The sequence below is a fragment of the Nipponia nippon genome, unplaced genomic scaffold, assembly GCF_047370975.1.
Source record: "Nipponia nippon isolate SJK-2023a ecotype South Korea unplaced genomic scaffold, ASM4737097v1 scaffold_24, whole genome shotgun sequence".
Classification (NCBI taxonomy): domain Eukaryota; kingdom Metazoa; phylum Chordata; class Aves; order Pelecaniformes; family Threskiornithidae; genus Nipponia; species Nipponia nippon.
The window spans coordinates 6337745-6360992 of record NW_028262341.1 but is presented as its reverse complement, the minus strand read 5'-3'; the positions used below and the strand labels follow the sequence as shown (position 1 = coordinate 6360992).

General features: G+C 36.1%; 1 protein-coding gene across 8 annotated transcripts in view; it reads left to right on the top strand.

Annotated features, from left to right (window-relative positions):
* ARB2A (ARB2 cotranscriptional regulator A) overlaps nucleotides 1-23248 on the top strand; it is a 265848-nt gene that overhangs the window by 46972 nt on the left and 195628 nt on the right. For all 8 annotated transcript variants that reach the window (XM_087761453.1, XM_087761450.1, XM_087761455.1 and 5 more), the window contains 2 exons: nucleotides 8014-8079; nucleotides 15993-16184. In XM_087761453.1, the coding sequence (XP_087617579.1) occupies nucleotides 8014-8079; nucleotides 15993-16184 (258 nt within the window). The remainder of the gene's footprint in view (nucleotides 1-8013; nucleotides 8080-15992; nucleotides 16185-23248) is intronic.

Sequence of the window (23248 nt, the reverse complement as noted above, 5' to 3'; positions counted from 1 at the left end):
TTTCTGAAGCTAAATAATTGTCAAGTGATTTCTAAAATTAGAGATGCTTTTCTTAAAAAGGAAAAAAAGAAAAAAAAACAACAACAAAAAATAAACCAACAGGTGTCAGCAAAGACCATGTAACAAAACATTGGGTCAAATCACATCAACAGTATATGCTGCATTCCTGACAAATCCCTGTTGTTTTTCATTTAATTCTCTCAAAAGATCTTGAGATCCTATTTGTGATCAGTCAACTCCGAATCCAGAATATCACGCCCATGTGTTAAGATTGAATTGAACTGCTTTCAGTAGAAAATGCAAGAAATCCCTTAGAGGTAATGTCAATTCCATCTTAATGAATTGTTCGCCCACACTATAATCCAAGTGAGGTCTTTTGTTGATTTTTAAACTGCCATTGATTTTTTTTCCTTTTTTTTTTTTTTTTTTTTTTTTAGCTTGCAGTGAACAGAGCCTTTAGAAAGTCCATTCGGCTTTTAGGATTTTTTGTTCTGGCATGGTGATGGTGGATTTTTTTTGTTTGTCCCAGTTCTTAGGTAAGTCTGTGTCCAAGAGCAGTATATCAAAAAGTTCCTTTGCATCTCTCATTGTTACTTATTGGCAGGTTTGTCACTTGAGGGTCAAAATAAAGCTCATTCAACCAAGGCTATGGCAGCCACAGTAGCAAGCCTCGGGTCAGTCCCACCACTTGAGATTTGCCGCAGGGCAGTCAGTTGGAATTCATTTTGCATTTGTTTCACTGAACGTTATTGCTCTTACACTGCAAAGAGGAAAAAGTTGTGGATAGACTACTGTATATTATAAGGATTGTTGCCTTCTCGTGCTCATTTTCTCCTTCTGCGTTGAAGTGCTTATTACCAATGAGGAGACAAATCTTATAAAACAAGAAAATCCATTACTCGTAATAGCATTGCTTCTAGTGGTTTATACTTGTTTATTTTTAAGATTAGTGATAAAACCTCCAACCTGTGTATGCTGCCTTGAAGTTCGTAGAAAATACTAGTAGTGCTGAGGGGCCTAATCTCTTAGGCTGAATTTAAATTACTTGAAAATAGTATCCTTTCTATGCCTGTGAAAGATCCATTTTTTGAGAAAGTTCAAGATTCAAGAGGTTGTAACTTGTTATGTCAGGTCTGAATTGGCAGTTGAAAGCATTTTAGAGGTCTGGGGAGCTGACGGTGAATCACTTGCTGTACTGTGCGAAGTCAAGTTGAACATACTGCTGTAGGAAACAAAGAACACAAAGGGAAATGAGGTTGATTTTGGTCTATACGTGGATTTGTCAGGTGAACTGGTAATGTTCAACTGTTACACATTTTAAGTGCCGTTCTGTCACAGGGTGGGAATTGACAGGTGAACCTAAGGTTGAATTGTTTCTGCATCCTCTAAAGAAAAATAAAAACCCTTGCATTTTTCTTTACTTCAACTCAAAGCATAGCAAATTATATGTGAGCAAGTTATTGTAGAAGGTAGAGATGGTCAGACTTCAGTGGCTTCTGAGCAAGTCTTTTTCACTAATATTTTTAATTGTAATTTTTTCCTTTCTCTTTTTCTCTTTTTTTCTGTAATATATGTTTCTGTAGGAGATTAAACTGAGGTTAAAGTATAGTTAACTCATAAGGTTAATAGAGGAATAATAAACTACTAATGACACTAATAACGTACAAAGCCTTTTTATGATATGACTTATGAAAAAGCAGGAAGTCAAGCAAGAAGGAAAGTGCCATCGCACCTATGTGTTATTAGCTACAGTCTCCTTAATTTTAAATGCAATATCTGTATTATTCTAAAAAATCTGGCCACTAATAAAAACCCACAAGCAAAATTATTGCCATTAGGTTCTATTACTCTTTGCACTTTCATGTACGTTGAGAACTGTCTTTAAAAATTAATGTAAACAAGTGATCTGATAAGGTGTTTAAGGAGTGTTGTTTCACAAGTTGACATCTTTGGAGGCAGAAGCCTCCTATCCACTGAGTAAGTGTATCATTGCCAACACATCCCACTCTTGATGGGAAGTAGCCTCTGTTAACTTTGAGAGAGTAGTTCTGTCTCCATTTGCATTTAGTCCTTGGAGTAGTGAAAAGTGGTAACAATAGTAGTAATGGTCGTGATGGGGTTCTGTTTGTGTTTTGAATAGCTGTGAATAAGGAACATGGTGTGGGAAATCTCAGATCCATCCAGCTGGATCTGGTCCACCAGAAGAATATATTTAACCGGTAACGTGCTCAGTTTCCTTTTTTCCCAGAAATCTGCTAGAAGTGTGTAGGAGCAGGCAATGGTGTGGACAACTTGGGTTAACAGCTTGCACTCACTTATCCTTTCTCCAAGGTCTTGTAATCCGTCCTCTGTCATGTGAGTGGTTGTAACGTCAACTGCTCACATGCACTTTATCCTTTGTCATGTCACATGTTCTTTATTCTTTATTGTGTGTTAACCATACACCAACCATTTGACAGGGTTGTTGGCATTTTGGTCATGAGGGATGCACATATGGGAGAGGAGAGGGACATGTGGCGTTTGATTGTCTTCAAAGAGACTTTGTGGTTTGCGCTAACTGAAGAGTTCCTCACATCTGTCATGAATCCATGAACATTTGTTGCATGGTAATGATTTCCAGTGACTACTGATAGGTGCTGGTTTAGAAGGAAAAGGCCAGAAAGCACACGGAACTATGCCTTCTGTAATGTGTTTTTAGCAGAGAATTCACTCTTGAGAAAACATTTTGCAAGTTTTAGTAGTTTACTTTGTCTTTTTTTTTCTTCTGCCACCAGTTTGCTGTTCCGTTTGTATACATAGCCTGGTGGTGGGTAGAGTTACCTGGGGTTGGTTTTGAAAATGGGAGCATACTCAGGGGAAAAAAAGAGAGTTCAGAGAACTTGGGTTGTAAAGCACAGCAGGGAGGGGGCTCAACAAGCAAGGCTCAGTGCACTTCACTGCGTCCCAGCATGGGTTTTGATGTGGTATGTACTGAAGCAGCTCCTCTGGATTAGGATGTAGGTGTTATGAAACAAGTTGTTGAGTTGTGATCTGCTGTCTGTATACCTGACTATCTCTGTTATGAAAAAGTTCACCAGTGGGTCAGCTGCAGTTCTGCTCTTCCTCATGTGTGCCAGGCTGCTTCTTGATGTTTTTGATATGTGTTATAAGGCTTCTTTCAGTTTCTTACAAACTTAAAATGGGGGTATATTATTTTAAACTGAGTTATTTTGGAGTTGCCTTCTTGCTTTGTGGGCATGCTTTTGTTTGTCCTCTTTTCCAGATCTTTACTGTTTAAAGACCTCTGATACTTAGTGCATAGAAGAGTCTCCTTGGTATTTGTCTCCACTTACAATCATGTTTATGTTTCAGTACCTTCAGGATCTTTGTAACTTTAAACATGTTGGTCTCAGTGGCTCTTAGTCTTTAATTTCTCTTTTCACATAGTTGTGTGCAGGTATTGATCTTTTGATCGTGTAGCTTCAGGATGGTATATTGCAAAGATTTTACAAATTATGCTGCTAACAGAATTTTTCAATGCTTTATGGTAACTGAAAACAGTCCTGAAGAAAGTCCTCTATATGAACAACATAATCTTAGAAGAACACAAGTCATATGAAGCCAGGACCTTAGCAATTAATGTGTATTAAACTATGTTTCCATCTGGAGTTTCAGTTTTGCTCTGCAGACTGCATACAGCGTTATAGTCTTGGCCATCATTGTGCGGAATATTTAGCAACGCAAGGGTAAAATCTCAGCTCTGTCATAAGATAATGTGTTTCTCTTTTCTTTCTGTGGTCTTCTCTGTCTCTATCCTTTTTGCTGTCCATCCAAATTTAATATCTCTGTAATTAAAACAGGTTATGTTCTGGATCCATATGAAGGATCAATGATCATGACATAGGTGTGTTCCCTAATTATCTGTAAGACTACTGAACTTTGCAGATGTTATATTTGGGGCCACTAGCACTTTGAAAGGGTACTTCTGGAGGTATTAACGCTGTTATATCCAACGTAAGTCAGAAGTCTTACTGTTTTGAGCTCCTCAGAAGAGCAGTTGTGAGCACTGAAGTTTGCTTCCTGTCCTGAGCCATATGTATTACTGCTCTCAACCTTGTCCACAGTAGATGAAGGAAAACTGGAACAAGGAAATGGTAGCAGAGATTAGGTACTCGTGTTTTTTAATATGCCCAGGATAATCCACTGTTTTTACTGTTCAGTATGCACTCCACTCGGCCTTGGTCCCTGCTCTCATCAGCCTACCTTCATTCTGGGAATTTTTGTAGTCCAACAAAAGTAAGAAAAGCTATGACTGCATTTAGGACAGAAGATGCTCAGGCTTATGGAAAGCAGGACACTGGCTCCTCAGCTGACTGAGAGCAAATAAGCCATTTAGTTTCCTTACAAAGAGGACCACTTTGTGCTGGGAGGAAAGTTTCTCCTATCCCACAGTTTGAATACAAGCTTTGTGGTGGGTGGAAGTGTTAGGCCAAGTACCTTTTTGTGGTTGTAAAGGATTTCTCCCTTGCTATCAGAATAAATGATGAGAGGCATGGAATCTCTTTGGTTTTGTGTTTGTTTTTTTTTTCCCCAGTTCTCAGAGCAGACAATAAGAATACCTTGATCGTGCTTAGTTCAGATACTTACCCTGTTTGGGATGTGTTTTCCTGATAGACTGCACTTGGAAGTGAATGAACAGTACAGATACTGTAAAATGGGGTTGAAGTTTCCATTGGCTTATACAAGAACTAGAGAACTACCATTTTTTCCTCCATTCGTCAGGCAATTAATTTCACACACTTTGGGCAAGCCTTACTATTTGTTCTTTTTTCTTTCCCATCTCAGACATGGTGGTGCCTGCTCACCAGCAACCTTATTACCTTGAATTACAATGCAGCATACTACTTACGGTGTTGGCACACCTTATGAGTTGCAAGAGCCTTAGAAAAAGCATAAATACCCCAGGTTAGTACGAATTATGTGAGTAGGGCTCTCTAGCAAGTGTTACAGTTTGCCTTGAGAATGGCTTGTACTGGACAATTTGTTGCTTGGTAGTTCCAGATGAGTTATTAACACTGGACTGGATTGAACAGCTTCTGTCACTAAATACCTGCAGTCATGAGCTGCCACATGACCGAATATTAGTCCAGGAGAGTTCATAGAGTATAACCGTACTTGCTGTCTCATGGAAGAAGTCACAAGACACTTTTCAACATCCTACAACAGTTTTCAGATCTTAAAATGCCAGCACACACAAGCTAATACTACTACTTAAAGAAGCTGTGGCTATTTAAATTGTATAGATTTGTAACAGTAAGTCTAACTAGTGCTATATAAATAATATAGCACAGTTGTCTTCTCTTTTTAATGCCTGTAGAAAAGATATTTTAAAAGTTAATTTTTCAAAATTACAGATCAGCGATAAGGTCACAAGAAGTAATTAAAAGCATAAAATTCCAAAAGTAATGTTGGATTTGTAGCATTTTCAGTGCTTGCAGCCATATTCCTAGGTAGGACGGGATTTTGCTAGATTTTCCAGGCACATCTGTGCTAAGTGCAGGAAACCTGGCCATTATGATGATGTTTTCAAATCTGGGAAATTTTGGGCTTCGATGCTACTTCAAGAAATCTTGTGTATCACCTTCCATCCTTTAAAGTTGACAGCATACCAGCCATTGCTAGGATATCCCTGAACTTGTTGATGTGCTGCCAAAAAAATCCCTCTTGTGGTCTTATATATACTGGGGCAGTTTACGGCAGTTTTTCCTCAAGTCTGTCTGGGCTGTGGAGACCATGCAGGTGCTGAGCTGCCTGAAGATCATAATCTCACACTTTACCTCCGAGACTCCAGCCTACTGTATCTTTCTTCGTGTTCACTCTTATTAAAAGCATTCATTAGGTTATGTCTTTCCTATACCAGAGTGCTCTACTGATTTAACAGTCCCATTTTTAAGGCTGATATCACTATGTATTATATTAGAGTAGTGCATAAAGAGCCAGTTAGGATCAGAGCCCCATAGAGCGAGGCTGTGGAAAAAATGTGTAAAGGTTTACTTCTGCCCTGAAGACATCGCAATCTAAACAGATGAGAGAGAACAGAAGAAATAGATACAAACACATAGCTGCAAAAAAGCGTAAATTTTTGCAAGTGTTGTCTAAAATATAATTTCTTCATATCAATTTTTTTCTCTTCCAAGTGTTCTTTTGGTGTTTTTGATGGTTAGTAGATGCGTGGATTTTGAGTGAAAAATAAAATTTCTATGTTCGAGGCCATATTATCATTATACTCATTTTAATGTCTGTACATCAGCGTCTGAGACTGCAGGAACTTAACTGCTTTACTTGTTGGCATTACACTGAAGTTGATTTCGGTGAACCATAAAAAGTTCGGCCCTGAAGGTAAAATTACACTGTATGCATGTTCCTAACATACTGCTTTGGGGATAAACATGTCTTAAATCAACTCATCGCTCACAGCTAAATTCCTTCTTCAAATGCAGTTTCCCTGTAGATAGTAATGTTCAGTAAGACCGATTTTCTTTAAAACCATAAAGTTTTTTGAACAAAATTCTATCAATAAACATATTTGAGCAGGGTAGCAAAGAATTCACGTAATCCTAATAAAGATTTGGGGCTTTTGTGAAAAGAAGGGAGGGGCACGTGCCAACGTTTTTAATTAGTTTTCGTCAGTACCTCTAATTTGTTCAAATGTGTTCCAAACGTTTGCATATTGTGTTTGCTCACATGTACATAATGAAAACTTTTGGACTTCATTGAAACTTTATTTGGTAATTGTGCATTTGGAAAATTAAAATTGAAGTTTATGATACCCTGGCTCCTACTTGCTCAGTTCATAGTGTGTTGTTAAGACGCCATCACTTGAGAGCTTTGTTACAGCAACGCTTCTGTTGTGGATTAATATTCTGTGGGTTCAGATGGCTGTAATTGTGGCCCTGAGGGGCTGGACTAAAGAGTACCAGCTGGGTTTGTACCCAGATATTCTTGGATTAATATTTTGGGACTTAGATCTTGTCCTGTCTGGAATTTACACATAGTCCCCCAAGCTTTAAAGGGAAGGCAGGCACCATTTGAGGCTCTTAATGAGCACTTTTTTTCCTCTTTAATTTGTCTTTTTTTTAATTTATTTTTTTTTAAACTCATAGCCAGTGAAATCCAAGCAGTTACTTCCAAACCATTTTACAGCCCCATATGGACAAAGTGCTTTAGTTTGTTCCTCAGCTTAATTCCCAAATTAATAATAGTTACAAAGTTCTTATATATAAGGGTGAAAAAAAATTTCCCTAGATATTAGGCAAGCCTTTGAAGTGTGAACAACTTTTTTACATTTGAGACAGCAAGTCTTTCGTTGTGACTAGGTTGATTTTTTTTGGTTACTCTTTGAAATAATTCCTTTTGTTTCAGGTCTAAAATTTCAATTTTATTTCTACATGGAAACAAGAGACTTAAACTCCCCCATAGTGGGGAATCAGTCAGGGTTTTTCTTCTATTTAGAAACCTTTGACCCATCCCTCCCCTGTTCAGTGAACAGAAATGGCAAGGCAACTTGTGCTGAGGGTGACTAAAGATCTGCTCTCCATGTAGCTCATGAAGTGATCCTGCAGGGGAGAGGGTTTCAGGAGTCCTGCTTATGGAAAAAATGCTTTTAAAAGCTTTTTGGCTTTGCCAAAGAAAGCCTTTCTTGTACCCCTGAGTATATATTAATTGGTTATAATCCTTAGTTTTGAGGCACGTAATTATTCACACAGCAGCACGTGATGGATTCACAGGTACAGTTACAATTTCTTTGTACTGGCTAGCAGCCTTTTCTGAGGGACAGAGAGGACCTTTTTGTGTAAAGTTCCAAGTTCTATAATTGGTGGTATAGTAAAGAATTCAGATAAGTGGCAAAACATATACAAGTGCTTAGAAGTTCAATCAACTATCCTTTAAGTTGTCTGCCTGGATATATCATTCCGGTAAGCGATTTAATGTGTGTTTGCATTTCTTTTTATCTTTATTTTTTTTTTCTTCCAGATCATTACTAAGTACGTTTATGAACTACTGCAAAAGGAATGCCACTTGAAGAAAGTAACTCTCCCAGTAAGTATAATTTTTTTTTTCTGAAGATGTTGTTTGGATCTGTAAAAAACAGAGCCTGTAATCCAGTATTCAGATGAAGACGAGTTGTGCCAAGGCTCTGTGCAGGGCATTGTCTCAGGACACTGCCTTTGCATGCAGCATGTGCGTGCATCTGGAGACATGGTTCCACCTCACTTCTGATGTGTTTGTGTTTGATTTCTCCAGCTGAGCTTTCCTTGCCTTACCAGGTACCAGAATTTTCAAAATGTGGTAGTTTTGTTAGAGGAACCGTAAGCTTTTTGAAGAGTATTTGTGAATGTTTTGAGACCTCTGCAGCTGGATGTCAAGAACAAATGTGCCTTTACTGGCCAACGAATAAACTCAAATTGAGTTTCAGTAAACTACTCCAAGTCTTTTTTAAAACACACTTTTTCAGTAATTTGTAACATGTATGTAATATAAGGTGCTGCTGTTGTTCAGTGAAAATACTTGATCAACCCTTGGAAGTGATGAAGAACATGTATGAGTGTGTTTGTAAATACATGTGATACCATGATGATATTCAGGTATTTTTATATTATGTAGTGGAGAGTGTAGGGGAGACTGTAGTGAGAAATCACTGCGTAGGTTTTCCATCACTATCATAAAGGATTCTTAGGGTCTTTGAGAAGCTTTTGCATTACTGTTGCTCTCAGCCAGTCCTTCATATTCAGTCAAGGAAAACCCATTTGGGCTAAGGAAGGAAAGTTTCCTTTATTTTAACAGTTTTATAATGTTTTACAGTTTCCATTTCCATTCCCCAAGTGGTGGTGTTTAGGGAATGGTTTGATAACCTGCCCAAACTGCTCAAGGTTTCCCAGCCAGGCTTTGCCAATGTCTCCTGGTCAGGGCAGAAGGACCTGTGCTAGGAGCTTCATGGAGCAGTTGGAGAAGGAGCAGCAGCTCTCCTCCGCACTCCCAGTCTGCTAAACCACATAGGCTGTGCCGATGCCCCAAGACGCAAGCCTGTTTGAGAAGGCATTCCCTCGCTTCAGATTGCCCTGTGTAGACAGAGAAGAGGATTGGGTTCATGATGGCAGTATGCCTTGTGCAGTGCTGGTCATGGTCTCTGTGACTTGTTTGAACTACTAGTTTTTGCTGTTGGGGAAGTTTTGGTCCAAGGAGTACTTCCATGTTCCAGACAGGTAATGTGTCGAGAGACTTCCTCAAGCCATGTCACCCTCTCTCTGTCAAACCAGGAAGCTGTCATTTGTAAACTTTCAAGTGCCTGAATTGTGAGGCTGTACAACTTTCTTTGAATGTGCTTTGTAAAAAGTATGTAAGTAATGCAATGCTAAGGCTAATCTGTTAGCTTCAAAAAATGAAGATGGACAAACTTGGAATAAGTATTACAACACCTCCATCACCTCTGTCACACGCATGGGGACTCTTTGCACAGCTTTGAGCCTGGGAGAAGAATGGCCCTGTCTAACTCCCACTGTTGAATTAATCTGTGTTTACTCTTATCTATAAATTATGTAGTAAGCCCTGATGTACTGATGTAGTTTGTCAGTAGTACATTTAAGCTATTCTGAAATGTATTACTTCCAGCTTCTGCAAAGTGTCATAATTTAATTGCATTTTGGAGCAAAGTAAGAACTCAAAAAATACATGCAGCTGTTTAATTGTGAGCAGTGTGGAAAATCTGGCACAAGGTAGGAGCACCATTCTTTAGTCATGACTATTATGTGTAGGAAGCCCTCACTACAGTCAAAAATAGGTTATGAAGAGAACTACAAAAATGAGAAAGATGAAACAATATATGTAGAAGGTGAAAAATTAAATTTGTCTAAAGGCTATGTTTAAATCACCACTGACAGACTGCCAAGTAACAACGCAAAGAAATCTGGTTTAAAGTAGTGAAGGAGGCTAATAGAAGTAATAAGACAGGTTGCAGCAAAAGTAAGTCCTGTGCAAGTGAGGAAAATAGAAAAGAGTATAAATGCTGGTGAGTTACATATAAAATCACAGTAAGATCACCCAAAACTGAATTTGAGGAGCTTGTTACGGCTGTAAAGGCTAATAATAAAAGAGAGCTGATGAGGCTGATAGATGAGCTGCATGCAAAAGAAATGCTCAGCTCAAATGAGAAAACCAAACATGGTTATTTCCAGTGTTATTTGTTCAGTTTCCACACTTGAATATTATTAAATTTCTTTAAACAGGATATAATTCTGAGGAACTGTCTGAAATTTGGCATATTGGTAGAGGAGATCTTAGAACAAATTGATATATCATAAAATAATCAAATTCCAGGATGAGATGGTTTTTAAGCCCAGGGTACTATAAGAAGTCAAATATGAAGCCGCAGAACAACCAACTAGTATGTAACTTCCTTCTGAAATCAGCTATTTTCATCAGAGGAATGGAAAAAGGGTAAATGTGGTAGTCTTTGAAAGGCCTCCAGGAGTGATTCGTAGTGATTCCTGTATACCAGGAGGAAATAAGATATAGGGGGAAAAGTCAGTACAGGTTTCTTTTTAAAAAAACTACTAGAATTCCTTGAAGGAGTCAGAGATCACATGAAAAAGAAAGATCTTGTCAGTAAAAGAGTAAGTGGATTTTGAATGAGCTGTCAACAAGCTTACCAAATGCTTCTAAAAAAGACACTGTCATGGCATGGGAGGAGGGAGTCCCCTTAAGAGTTAATAATTAGTTAAAAGGGGAAAAAAAGGTGTTCATGCTTTACAGAATAAGTTGTTACTGGTGCAGTGTTATGAAGGCCTGCACTGACATAGCTGTGAATAAAAGGAAAAAAGGCATCAATAGAAGCTAACAAAGTTTGCTGGTTTTTTCCTAACAGTATTTAGAATACTTAAATGTAAAGCTGATTGTGATGAGTTGGGGAATTATTTCATGATGCTGAATGATTGGATGATAAAATGACATGAGATTCAATTCTGGTAAATGTGAAATTATGGGGAAAATAACTCACTCGGTAAACACAATGGTGGCCTCTAAATGAGCTATTGCAACTCAGGAAAGAGCTTGGAGTGATTGTGAATAGTTCTCTGAGAACATCAGTTAGTGCTCAATGGCAGTGAAAAACCCTCAAAGCAAATAGGATGTTAGGAATTATGAGGTGTTGAGAACAAAACAGAAAAACATCGTCATTCCACTCATTATGTGGGCCCCCATCTTGAACACTGCATGGAGTCTGGACACCATATCAAAAAGAATATGAAGAATTAAAAAAAAAATACAGAGGAGGGTTACAAGGATGATCACAGGCATGAAATGCTTTTCAGACAAAGAAAGAGTAGACAAAGATTCTTCAGCTTGGAAAATAGATGACTGAGGAAGGAATATGACAAATCTATAAAATCATGAAAGGTGTAGAGAAGATGAATAGGGAATGGGTTTTCGCTTTTTTCATAATAGAGAAGCTAAGGGGCATCAAGTTTAAATTATCAGGCAGGAGATCTCTACTGAAAAAGCAGCAGTACTATTTCATATACGTCCCAATTATATTGTGGAACTCATTGCCACAGAATACTGTCACGGAGAAAGGTATAAATGCATTCAAAAAAACCATTTGACAATACTAAGGTGGGATAGGTGCATTGAACTATTGTACATGCTTGTCCAGTTCTAAACTCTGGCTCAGGAGGCTCCAAAGTTACTGGTTGCCAAAACCAGGGAAGAATCACTCTGTAGCTCTGTTCTCAAACTGTTCCCCTCAGCAATCTGCCACTTGGCAGAAACAAGACCCTGGGACCTTGATCTGTCCAGGATGGCTATTCTTACAAAGATGACCTTATTATATGAACATTTTAGAGGTGAATACGAAAACATGTTTTTTCTGAACTTCATCACAAGTGATCAGATAGTTGGTGTATTGGCCTTTGTTTTTCTGTCAGCTGATAAGGAAGTAGACAGTGTAATGATGTTTGAATATATGAAATGTGTTTCAGAACTGTGTTAAGTGGAGCACTTTTTTTTTTCAGCATGATTTTAGTAGTGCATGGAAATGTTATGCTTCAGAGGTTTATGATGACAACATTTCATGTTCTCTCATCTTTCTTAATTTCAACCTCATGTGCAAAGTCCAACTTGCTGTCTTTATTTGACTTTCTCAGGTGGCAGCTTTGGTTTTGGACACAATTGTTTGTAAATTTCTTTTCAGATATGAAAATAAGAGCAGTTTGGAAATCAGGAAAGGTAGCCTATTGTTTTATTATGTCAGCATCTCTGACAAAACAAATCTGAACATTTTTTCCTACACAGGGAGGCTCAGATGCATCTTACATTATTGTTACTGTAAAGTATTGTAGTTCTCTTAATGTTCAACATATACTACTGGACTTGAAAATTTAAATGAAGAGACTAATATTCAGGGAGAAGCTGTTCAATTATTTCTTTCAAATTTTTTATTTTGTGCTCCATTAAAGGTTATATTATGAATATAAAGAAGACTGTAATTTTTTTTATCCAGATAAAGTCTTTCTATTTCTCTAGTTTTAATGGCATAATCAGTGATTGATCTTTGCTGTTCTTTAGCTGTTGAGGACAAATAGAGGGTGCTTCTGAATTAAATACATCTTTAACAGCTTCTGGGAAGGCCTGAGATGGAAGTTTAAATAATTACTAACATGTTTTATTGACAATGGCACCGAAAGGTCTCACTTTGCAGAAATCTTCCAACTTATCAGTGCTTTGCTCTTTCACTTCAATAGGTAAAACTTCATTCAGTTGTTCTTTTGATCTACTAGACAGCCAAGAATATTTTCTTTGAGAAACAGTTGTCTCTTATCTCCACTGCATGTTCCTTTTGGCTATTTTGTTACCTAAGTCCAGTCAATACTTGTTTTCTAAAAATTCCACCATTTTTAGGTGTGTTAAGTTAGTTGTGGTAATCACCAAATGCTAAATGCATGTAATATTGATCAGCAGTTTTCATTTTCTACAATTTTGAGTGCAAAATTATAAATTAGGATATTCAATATTGTGAAGACAGTAACATGAGTTAGAGAGCTTCATGTAGAACCATGTTAACAGAAGACTTTCTTATCTTGTGAAGCAATGAGCAGTTTTCTCTCTCAACCAGCTGCTCACAATTCTCACAATCTTTTTGAGTCTTTTCAGTTTCAGTTCCATTTATTTGCCATGTTCTTTCCTCCAGTCACAAATGACACCTGTTTCGCTTGTAGGCTCTAGGCTCATAATTTTCTTGTGTTTCTTAACTGGAATAATAAAAATATTAGTGGGGTTTTTTTCGCTTTAAAAATTTAGCATTCAATCTTAATCTTGAAAACTTCCAATGTACAAAAATAAAAGACCCCTAGAGCCTAGTCAGATTTTGTGCATCTTGGGTTGGTAATGGCTAAGAACTGAAAATCGAGTCAGTGTCAATGTGGTAGCATGAATGTCAGTAAGATTAGATTTCAAATATAGTTTGATCTTACCCTATATATTGATAGCAACTGTGCAAAATACCAACTAGCATGCTGCTGAAGTATTCTATAAACTGGTACTACTGTATTAGGTAGTCTCTCATTTGAGACAGAACCCATACAGTAAAATTAATTCACTGTTTGAAAAACTTAAGAATGTCATAATATATGTAGAGCGCATAACTCACAGAATTCACCATAACTGCATACATTCGTAAACCTTAAGGTACAGTTGTGTGTTGAAAAAATAAATCTGAGAACAGGAAAATTAAACTTTAAACAGTACTTTTAAACAGTAAATTATCAGCAGAATTTAGATTGGTTTGACATGCCTAGCTACAGATTATTGGAAGATTGTTATTGCATGTGAATAACAATGTTGAATCAAATTGTTAAATTAAGCTAATTGAAGTTCAGCATTTTACTGAATTTATTTGATTTGTGTTTAAATAAAGGATCAGAAATAACTGTTCATGAGTAGGTCCTGAAGAGAAAGTGCCTAATAAGTACAAATTATTTTATGCGGACTCAGTGTGTCTAGCATTAAATGGTATCTACGTTGTTTTGCCGATAAAGTAAGGTTGTGCACAGGAGTGACCTTTATGTGTATTCTTTAGTGAAAGCTTGATCTAACGGATAACTACTGTATGAAGATAAATTAGCTTGGAAAAAAGTTTTCAAATGTGATTAATTTGAGGAAGAGAATGAAGAGTTATTTTTTATTATCTTGGTAGATATTTTTAACTTTTTTAAATTAACATATTTGCAGGAGTGTGAACTAGTTATATCTTCTAGTACATATGATTACTAAGTGCTAGTATTTCCTAAATACTAAATAAAAATTTAGTTTATAAATACTAAAACATACAGCTAAGTTTTATCTTTGTCTGAAATACAAATTCACAATGGTTTTTCTTAATTACAGTATCATAAGTATTCAGTTTATGGGAAAAAGTCAAATACATCTTGCCAAGAACTATCTGAGATTTAGTGTTGTCTGACTGTTTACCTAAGCCATGTTAAATTTTAAGGTATCAATACTTCTGCTTCAGAAGCAGCAACGTGATCTAACTGTAGCCCCAGTATGGTACCTGTCGTACTTACATATTCTAAACTCTTTTCAATAGAATGTATTTTTTACCACGTTTTCTGTTCTCTCACAAGGTGGGAGAGAGGGTGAGTACATTTCCTGGTGTAGAAAGTGCAAGCTGAGGTACATGAGATGTTACATCATTTTGGAGCGGGGAATAATGTCTTCAGCACTATGGCAGATGCAGAAGAGAGACAGGACCATTCTTCCAGTTAGGAATTCCTTTTGTTCAAGTAGCCTCATTGACTTAATTAAAAAAATATTCAGTAGGACTTACATTTCAAAAAGTCTGGAGATTCACACTGAATTAATTTTTCTAAAGTAAGGGTGACTGAGAATACATACCCATGTATGAGAGAAAAACTGACGTATTCCAAATAGCCATTCCTCCTGTCTCAACATAAGTCTCATATCCTGACCTCCTTTTCGTCTCTGTTGCAGAGCATAAGACAATCCAGGGTTGTTCCTAGCAGCTGTACAGTTAGCCTGTGCAGGTTGTGGGGTGTGGACTACAGCAGGACAGGGAGGTTCGCCTGTTCTGTTCTTCCTTTTCTATGTACTCATATGGTAGAAAGAGAAGAATGAGTAGATGGGATGTTTCTTTGTGTTCTCATGGTGTTTACACCAGCACAGTTCATTTGCCTTGAGCCAGGCTTGCTAAACCAAGGGTAGACCTGTTTTATAGGACTTCTGTTTTTATTGAACAAAAAGTGCCACTTTACTCTCTAAAGTAAGGACAAAACTTAGAATTAGATTATGGGTTACTGAATATCAAAGCTGGTTGTTGATCTGTTCCTGTAGCAAAGCATTGACTCAGGTGCAGAACTCTTAATGAAGCCATTATTTAGACCCAAATTGGATTTCTATATTTTATTAGGCCTATCCTATTAAATTTATAATAGACAAATTTACAACACTGGTTCATACATGGCTTATTGGGTATTTATGTTGAAGTGGCTGAGATGGAACTCTCTAGGATTTTTTTCATATTATGTAAGACTTTTATTGTTGCTTCAGGCATATTGGAGGTGACAAATGACTTGATTGTTTCCCCCTTCCCCCTCCACAGATTGTTCTTTTATGGACTTCTTCTTTGCCAGTAAATTTCTGTAAACAACTGATGTTTCAAAGCTTTAGCATACTTTTTACCCCTTTTTTTGATTTAAATCTCCCTTGGATTACTGTTCTAAACTGTGATATATTCTTATGTTTGGAAGTTACATTTCACAGATATTAGGTTTTGTTTTATTTTTATTTAGTACTGGGCACACACTAGTCCTTATAATATGCATACAAATAGTTGTTAAATAGTGAAAGTTTTTATATCAGTTTGGTGGCTAACTTTATAACTACAGATGTTCTTTTAAAAAATTTTATTGATGCGTAAAAGTGTGTGTTCTCTGTAATTGCAGGTTGATGCAACTGAGAGTGAACCAAAGAGCTTTATCTTTATGAGTGAAGATGCATTAACAAATCCTGACAAGCTGTTGGTCCTAATTCATGGTAATGGCGTTGTCAGAGCAGGTCAGTGGGCTAGGAGACTTATAATTAACGAAGATCTGGACAGTGGCACACAGATACCATATATAAAGAGAGCTATTGAGGTAAATGAAAGTGTCTGTGTGTACAGTTGTGTGTGCATATGCATGTGTATGTTTGTACCTGTGTATGAAGAGCTCTAAATCTGTGATGTTTTAATTTGTTAAACAGTGTTCAATATTTCCCTATATGATCATTTTATTTAAGATGGGAATACTTTCTTGGGTTTTTTTCAGAACTTTTTTCTAATGGAACCAACTTTGTCTCTTAGAGTAAGAAAAATTTTAGTTGTATGTCATGTTGTTGTGAGGGCACTGCCATGTAGTTAAATATGGCAGCTGAAGTGACAAGAGCCCTTAGCAGGCGATGAGATGCAATAGAAGGCACTACAGAAATTTGTTTTTATTTGAAGTGTTTTCTTTTACATTTCATTAAATTTGTACATATTCTCATTCAACGTCTGTTGTAATCTCATGATAACATGAGCTTTCATGATAACAGCAGGCTTTTTTGCTAGGCTTGTACTGAATTTATTAGAGGCACGGTCTTTTCCAGTTTTGTGCTGAGTGCTGATTCACCTATCAATACTTGACAGTAAAAAACATTTACATTTTATGGATATAATTTTGTTACCTTTACATCTATGTGAGAGACAATTCACAATTTGTGTAATTTTTTTAACATTGGAACTTTGTAGGTGTAATACATGCCTTGCATCCTGCTACAGAAATGAGACTTCCTGTAGTAAATATTAGAAAAGCCCATTTAAGAGTCACTATTTCTATTATATTGACCAAGCTAAGCTAATGTTCTGCTCTGATTACCAATGTTGTCACTGTGACTGTTACACATTTTGCTAAATTAAGTTGAATTTTTTGCGGCTGGCTTGAAAGTATTCAGTATAGAAAATGGTTCTCTTTAAACATGGTTTGTTTTTTTTTAATAAAGCAAAGAAAGAAAACATATTAAAACATTGGGCCATTAAGTTATTGTTGTTTTGTGCAATCCACTAACAAAGAACCAGACTATACTTCGTGTGAAAAAGAAACCTAGTATTGTGAAAGTGATGCTTGCCTTCTTTTAACATGAAGTTTTTGTTAATTTTAAATCAAGACTCAGAGGCAGAACAAAAAATAGTTTAGGATTATTGAATGTAATATAGGCATATGGTAGGTCCAGTGTAGGAAGTTAATTTCTAGAGTGCAAGTTCCAAAACCTGAAGAGCTGTAGTTACTTAAATTTTCATAGCAATGCTTACATGCCTGCATTTTCATTCTTCTGTGGAGATGGTGTTGTCTTGACTAACATGAGAGGCTGAGCATTTAAAACTGGGATACTATCACTAAATTAACAGATAATCTTTAAGAAAATATTTGTGGTAGAGGAGAATTATAGTTCCTTTTGCTGTTTTGTTATTTTTATTTCTTTTATGCAATGATTTTGCCAGTGTGACAGAGATCAGAACTCTGTTCCCTCAAATGGATATTATCTTTAAAAACAGATTAGGTATTTCTGCATTTTGAATGCTTCTTTAAAAACACAGGAAAAAACTCGAAGAGTTTGATGTGAAAATGTCTTTAAAAAAATATAATCATTTGATCACATTGGGACATCAGACTTTGTGCTCATATCTTTTGACTTCCTTCTTTCTTAGCATAGTTTTTAAATTCGTAGTTCTCTTTAGTCAAGTAATTCCAGCTACTGTAAAAGCCACTCTCCCTTTTTGTGCATCTTAAAATTCTGGTAAATGTACTACATGTTTAGAACACATACTATTTGCAATTTTTTTTTCATGCAAAATGAAGATTAGATCATATTCAATTTTATTATATTAAACGTATTGCTATTTTTTGCATCCTGTAATCACTGTAGTGGGAATTGGATGTGTATCTGGTTAGATAAGGCAGTATTTTATGGAAGTCGAACCCCACTGAAGGTATTTGGAGTCATTATGTTATGACTAAAAAGAGAATACAGATAGTTACATGCTGATACCATGTCTATTTCATGTACAGATCCTATGAATTACTCTTCCAAATACAGGAAATTATGGTAGAGTGAGTATAAGGACTCCAATTTTAGTTAATAATAATAAAAATTGCATTCTTTTCTGGATTTTCTGGTATTCAGTCTTCTAGTTGATTTAGGCACTTCTGTCCCTTATGAAATGAAAATAACTGGCCTGGACAGTAAATGGACTGAATGAAGATTGTGATAACTCCTCATGCAACGTTGCCAGATTGAATTAAGGAATTATTTTCCTTGATCTTCCAGTGTTTCTTCTAAGAAGAGGTCTCATCCTTGAATGAAACCAGCCGACCTTATCAAAGCATAAGATTACAGTGCTGATGAGAGGAGAACATGGATTTTTTTTTTTTCCTAATAAACTGTGTGAATTTGAAGTGTATAATAGTATCTAGGATTTGAAAATTCCACTGATCTGTTGTGATCATACGCAGGTAGCTTGAAACATTTGCTGGAGAATAGGTTCTCATTTAAAAATAAAATTAAAAATTGCAAAAGTAGTGCTTAAATGTCTTTTGTGCAGAAGCTGGTTCAGAAACGTCACTTCTGCTTTCCTTAAAACCAAACAGACAAACAAACAAAAAAACACTATACGTAGGTCAAAAGCATATCTTTTTCTCTACTGCTTTTCTCTGTGGAGAGTTATGAGACTACCACAAGCAAGTTTCAGTTCATTTCATGGAAAAACTGAAAACAGGGAAGTAAAAGCTGGAGTTATCAGTTGAGCAGGATGAACTGACACTTCTCTCCTAGACAGGAATTTAAGGGAAGAAAAGAAACTATTTCTCTCTAGTAAAACACTTTCAAGAAAAAAATAAAAAACTTTTCTCTTAAAGCATGTATGGAATAAGGGAGCAATGTAAAGGCTTAAAATTTATCATGCTTCTAGTGGCTTAGGGCTGATACACACTGAAAAGGAAAGATCCAAGGAGAAATATCCTGGTGGGAATTTGAGTAGCTAGAAATGTGTTTTTTCTTTTCATCTGGGTGGTTCCTGTAGGTAATACTTCTCCTTCCGTCTTTTATATCAAATTCTGTTCTGTAGATTCAATCTTTTGTGTAATAGGTGTTGGGAGTAGTTTTCAAGGTTTTATGTGAAGAGGTAAGACTATGCATTAATTCAGAAATTCAAGCTTGATTGTGTAAAAGAGATTTTGAAACAGAAAAAGAGAACAAACAAGCGACAAGATAGAGAAGAGACTGTAGGAAAAGGAGGAGGGAGAAAAGTGTATAGAATGTGTGAGAAAGTTATGTGTAAATACATTAAAACAAGGTAGGAAAAGATCTACTTTAGAAAAACTAGTGTAAAAAAGGCAAATGTGATAATACAAAGCAGTAAGGTAGTAAAAAAGGCTTAATTAAAATTATAAAAAATATATACTATAAAGATATTTAAGACAAAAAATATGGCAATTTCCTATAAATACCATACAAAATAAATATTGCATAGGCTTGTTGTTTTGTTAAAGCAGAGTTTTTCTACTAAAACTTTCTGCAGTGGGAAATACTGATTTTTGACAGAAGCGGTTATCTGACACGTGAGAGACTGAAGTTCAAGTCCTTCCTCTGGGAATGAGGGACTATTCCACTTTTAATGGTAACACTGCACTGAAGCTATTCCATTTTTTTATAAATAAATAAATGTAAATTAGAAGAGGAATTTTAATCTGTCTCTTCTACATTTTGTATAAATGTCTCATTCACTGTCCATAGAGTCAGGCTCTTCTCAGATAAGTCATATGTACAATGACTGAAGCAGTGCCAGGAGGAGATGGTGAGAGAGAGGTAAATTCTTTAATTCAGTTATGAGGGCATTTATTTGTGGTGTCAAGAATTAAGGATTTACGTTCCTGGTTTCATTTAGGTAGTTCAGGGGCTCCCATGTTCCCTGTGAGGACCTCAGTCACTGGGCTCTTTAGGAGGAGGAGGTTATGAAGAGGTATGCTTCTCTGGTTCGTTGTTGAGTGGTAACAACGTGGATGGTAATCTATAAAGATTTGTTTAGGAGATGTACAAGTGATACCAATGATATAGGGGAACAAGCAAGAAGGGGTGCAAAAGTTGGCCTACTGCTCCGTGCAAGAGCATTCCTTCCATAGTGGTTGGAGAAGTAGATTCTGTACTTCAAAGTCCACTGAGTGTTAGATAAGGAGAAGCAGACATTGATCTACTTACAGAGTTAAGTTTGTTCCTTGGGGAAACGGGAGCTCAGCTTACCTAAGTTTGGACATTGAAACAAATTTTGGAGTACTCTTATCTTTGATGCCTTTCCTCTAGGGAATAAAGAGGACATCAGTTTACTGCACAAGTACAAAGAAACTGTTTGATGCTTTCTGTGTCTTTGGAAATTCAGTACATTTGTTACCTAAGATAGCTGTGGTCCCAAGGATACTAATAAAAAGTCAACCACAACAACTGTCAGTTATTTGATTTTTTTTAAAAATTTATTATTATTTTTTTAAAAACCATCCAAGAATTGTTGCCTGGTTTGAAGTTCAGCACACTTTAAGATGGCCTAGATAATTTAATTATTATTTAAAGGAGAATTAATACTTGACGTAGGTGTAATAGCACCAGAAAAATAGCTTCTTCAAAGAACCTGGATGAATTTTTCGGAAGAATTGCAGCAGCACCCAAAAATCTGACTTTCCATGAACAAACAAAAGAAAGGTTTGCATGAGGTGGGCATCAACTGAGGAAATCTTTCTTTAATGGCTGATAAAACATGATTTTCAGCTTCAGTTTTCTCTTGTGTTTATCCTATTCTTCTCACAGCATTTTCTTAACAATTTCTGTTCTTAAGAATATATTTGGTCAGAATATTGGATTTATTCACTCATGATAATATCATACATTTGTATAAAACTATCAGGTTGGTAATACTTACTGAGAATTGCTGAGGGTGATTACTTTCTTCAGCATGAAATAAGATGTCATTAGTTTTGTAACTCAGTTGAATGGAACAAAATCATTCAGAGTAACAGTAGTAAATTTACCCACCATAACTTTCACGGGATTTAGTAGCCTTACTGGTTAGTAACTGGTATGGTAACATATTTTGGTCTTTCTATATTGTAAAAATCAGCTAGTTTGAAAAGTGGATATTTACACATTGTTGCCAAGAAATTATGCTTTGTTTAAACTACACTAACAAGAATTCTTGCTGAAAAACTTTTATTTCTTGCTTTTAAGCATAGAATATCTTGTTAGAAAACACCCCCTTTGTTCTAGTGGTCCTGTTTTAGGAACCTAAGATTTAAAATTTTGTCTTATAGTTTATACATGCTCTAGCATAATTTCAGTAAGATGGGCAAGTGACACTTTCTGGAAAAAAACAGAGCTGACATTTCACTGCAATTACAGTTCTTCCACAGAATTCTAATATTTATGTACCTTTTATGTCTCCTAAGCATATTGTTGCAGAAAGATGTTAAAATACTTCATTTATTTATTAATAGGCAATTACAGTCCTAGAGTAATCATAATCTTATTTGGGCATTCTGTTTTACTGGAAGTAAAATTTCACTAAAATGGACAATAATGTGCTATATTGTTTTCTTTCAAATATTAATTTTCTGACTCTGGTATATGTATTTGCTTTTATTCATTCTGTAGACCATAGAAATAACATTGCCTGTAAAATGCTTCTTAGTAGAGAAAACTTGTATTTAAAACTCCTGCTTTTGTGGGGATAATACTAAGAAAACTTAAGTTACATAGCTGGTTGGATGGTCTTTTGAGATCTTTCTAAAAACATAAACACAAATTACAATGTATTACTAAATAATTTATCACATATAATTGCAATAAAATACACCATACTCTGGAAAGAAAATTTAAAAAGCAATGTATTTAATTCCTTCAGGAACATTTTATGATAATCTCTCAAATACTGATTTGAACTACTGATCACCAAGCAGACAGAAGGAAAAGTTGCGTAGTTAGTTGAAAGCAATATTAATTGATCATAAAATACTTAATAATACATAATAGGCTGTACAGGAGTTAATAATTATTAAGTCAGAAATTCAAGGAAAGGTTAAAAGCTGAGGCTAATACTGAACTGACAGGGTATATAAGCCCACACCAGCCCCCATGCCAGCAAAGGAAAACAGTGAGATGACAGCTCTACTGTTTGGAGAGAGGTTGCTAACGACAGCTTATTCCTTTATGATTTCAACTCTTGACAGAAGACAGGTCTGCTTGTTGCATCATGGCAGATGTATCATTACCTTCTGGCCCTGTCATGACTGAACTGGAAAAAACCCCACTTGCAGTTCTGAAAATCCAATTACCCTTTGGAATTTAGTGCATCCTTTCCAAGATATGTGTTACCATTGTTGTATTAATTGTGTGTATTACATTCTTAGAGTTTTCTGTGTTACATTAATTTGATAATGTAGAGATACTTACAGATTGCTTTGTCTTCCTTTATTCTGCTGGCTTGTCATGTTTTAGAACTGTGTAGCATTTTGTGTTAGCTTACTCTTACTTTGTCACTAACCTAAGAAAATCGCTGTTAAAGATACTTGGATAAATGTGGCTTGAAAATAATCCCTCCCCCCCATTTCAGCATTCTTTTCACTGGCTAAGTATGGGGTTAAGGACACTGAATATTTAAAATAATCACGATCATTTTAGAAACAAAGTTTAATATGAGTATAAATGACCTTTTTATCATATGCATATTAGGATTCTTCCTTCCCCCACCTCCCCTCCCTTCAACTTGTTGGATACCTAACAGTGACTCTGGAGACTAGAAAAGAGTAAGAGGGGGTGTGGATTTTTGAAAGTATGTCAAAAGCCTTGGGGTTTGGGTATGATCGGAATTTCAATAGAGGTTGAGATGAGTTTAAATGCATAGAAGGCGAACATAAAAATCTTGTTTAATTTCTGTCATGTTGTTCTTTTTTTAGTCACTCTGATGTCTTTTTCAAATCTGCTTTTCTCTCAAGCTTTGTGGTACTATATCCAAGATCTGTTTTTTTTCCTCTTTGTATTTCGTTTTAACTGCTGATCCCTTTTCTGTGGTGCTTCTGCCTTTAATATCAGCTGAAGCGGTCTGAATTGCTGAATCAAAGCCGTTTTGGGAGAGAGACAGTGT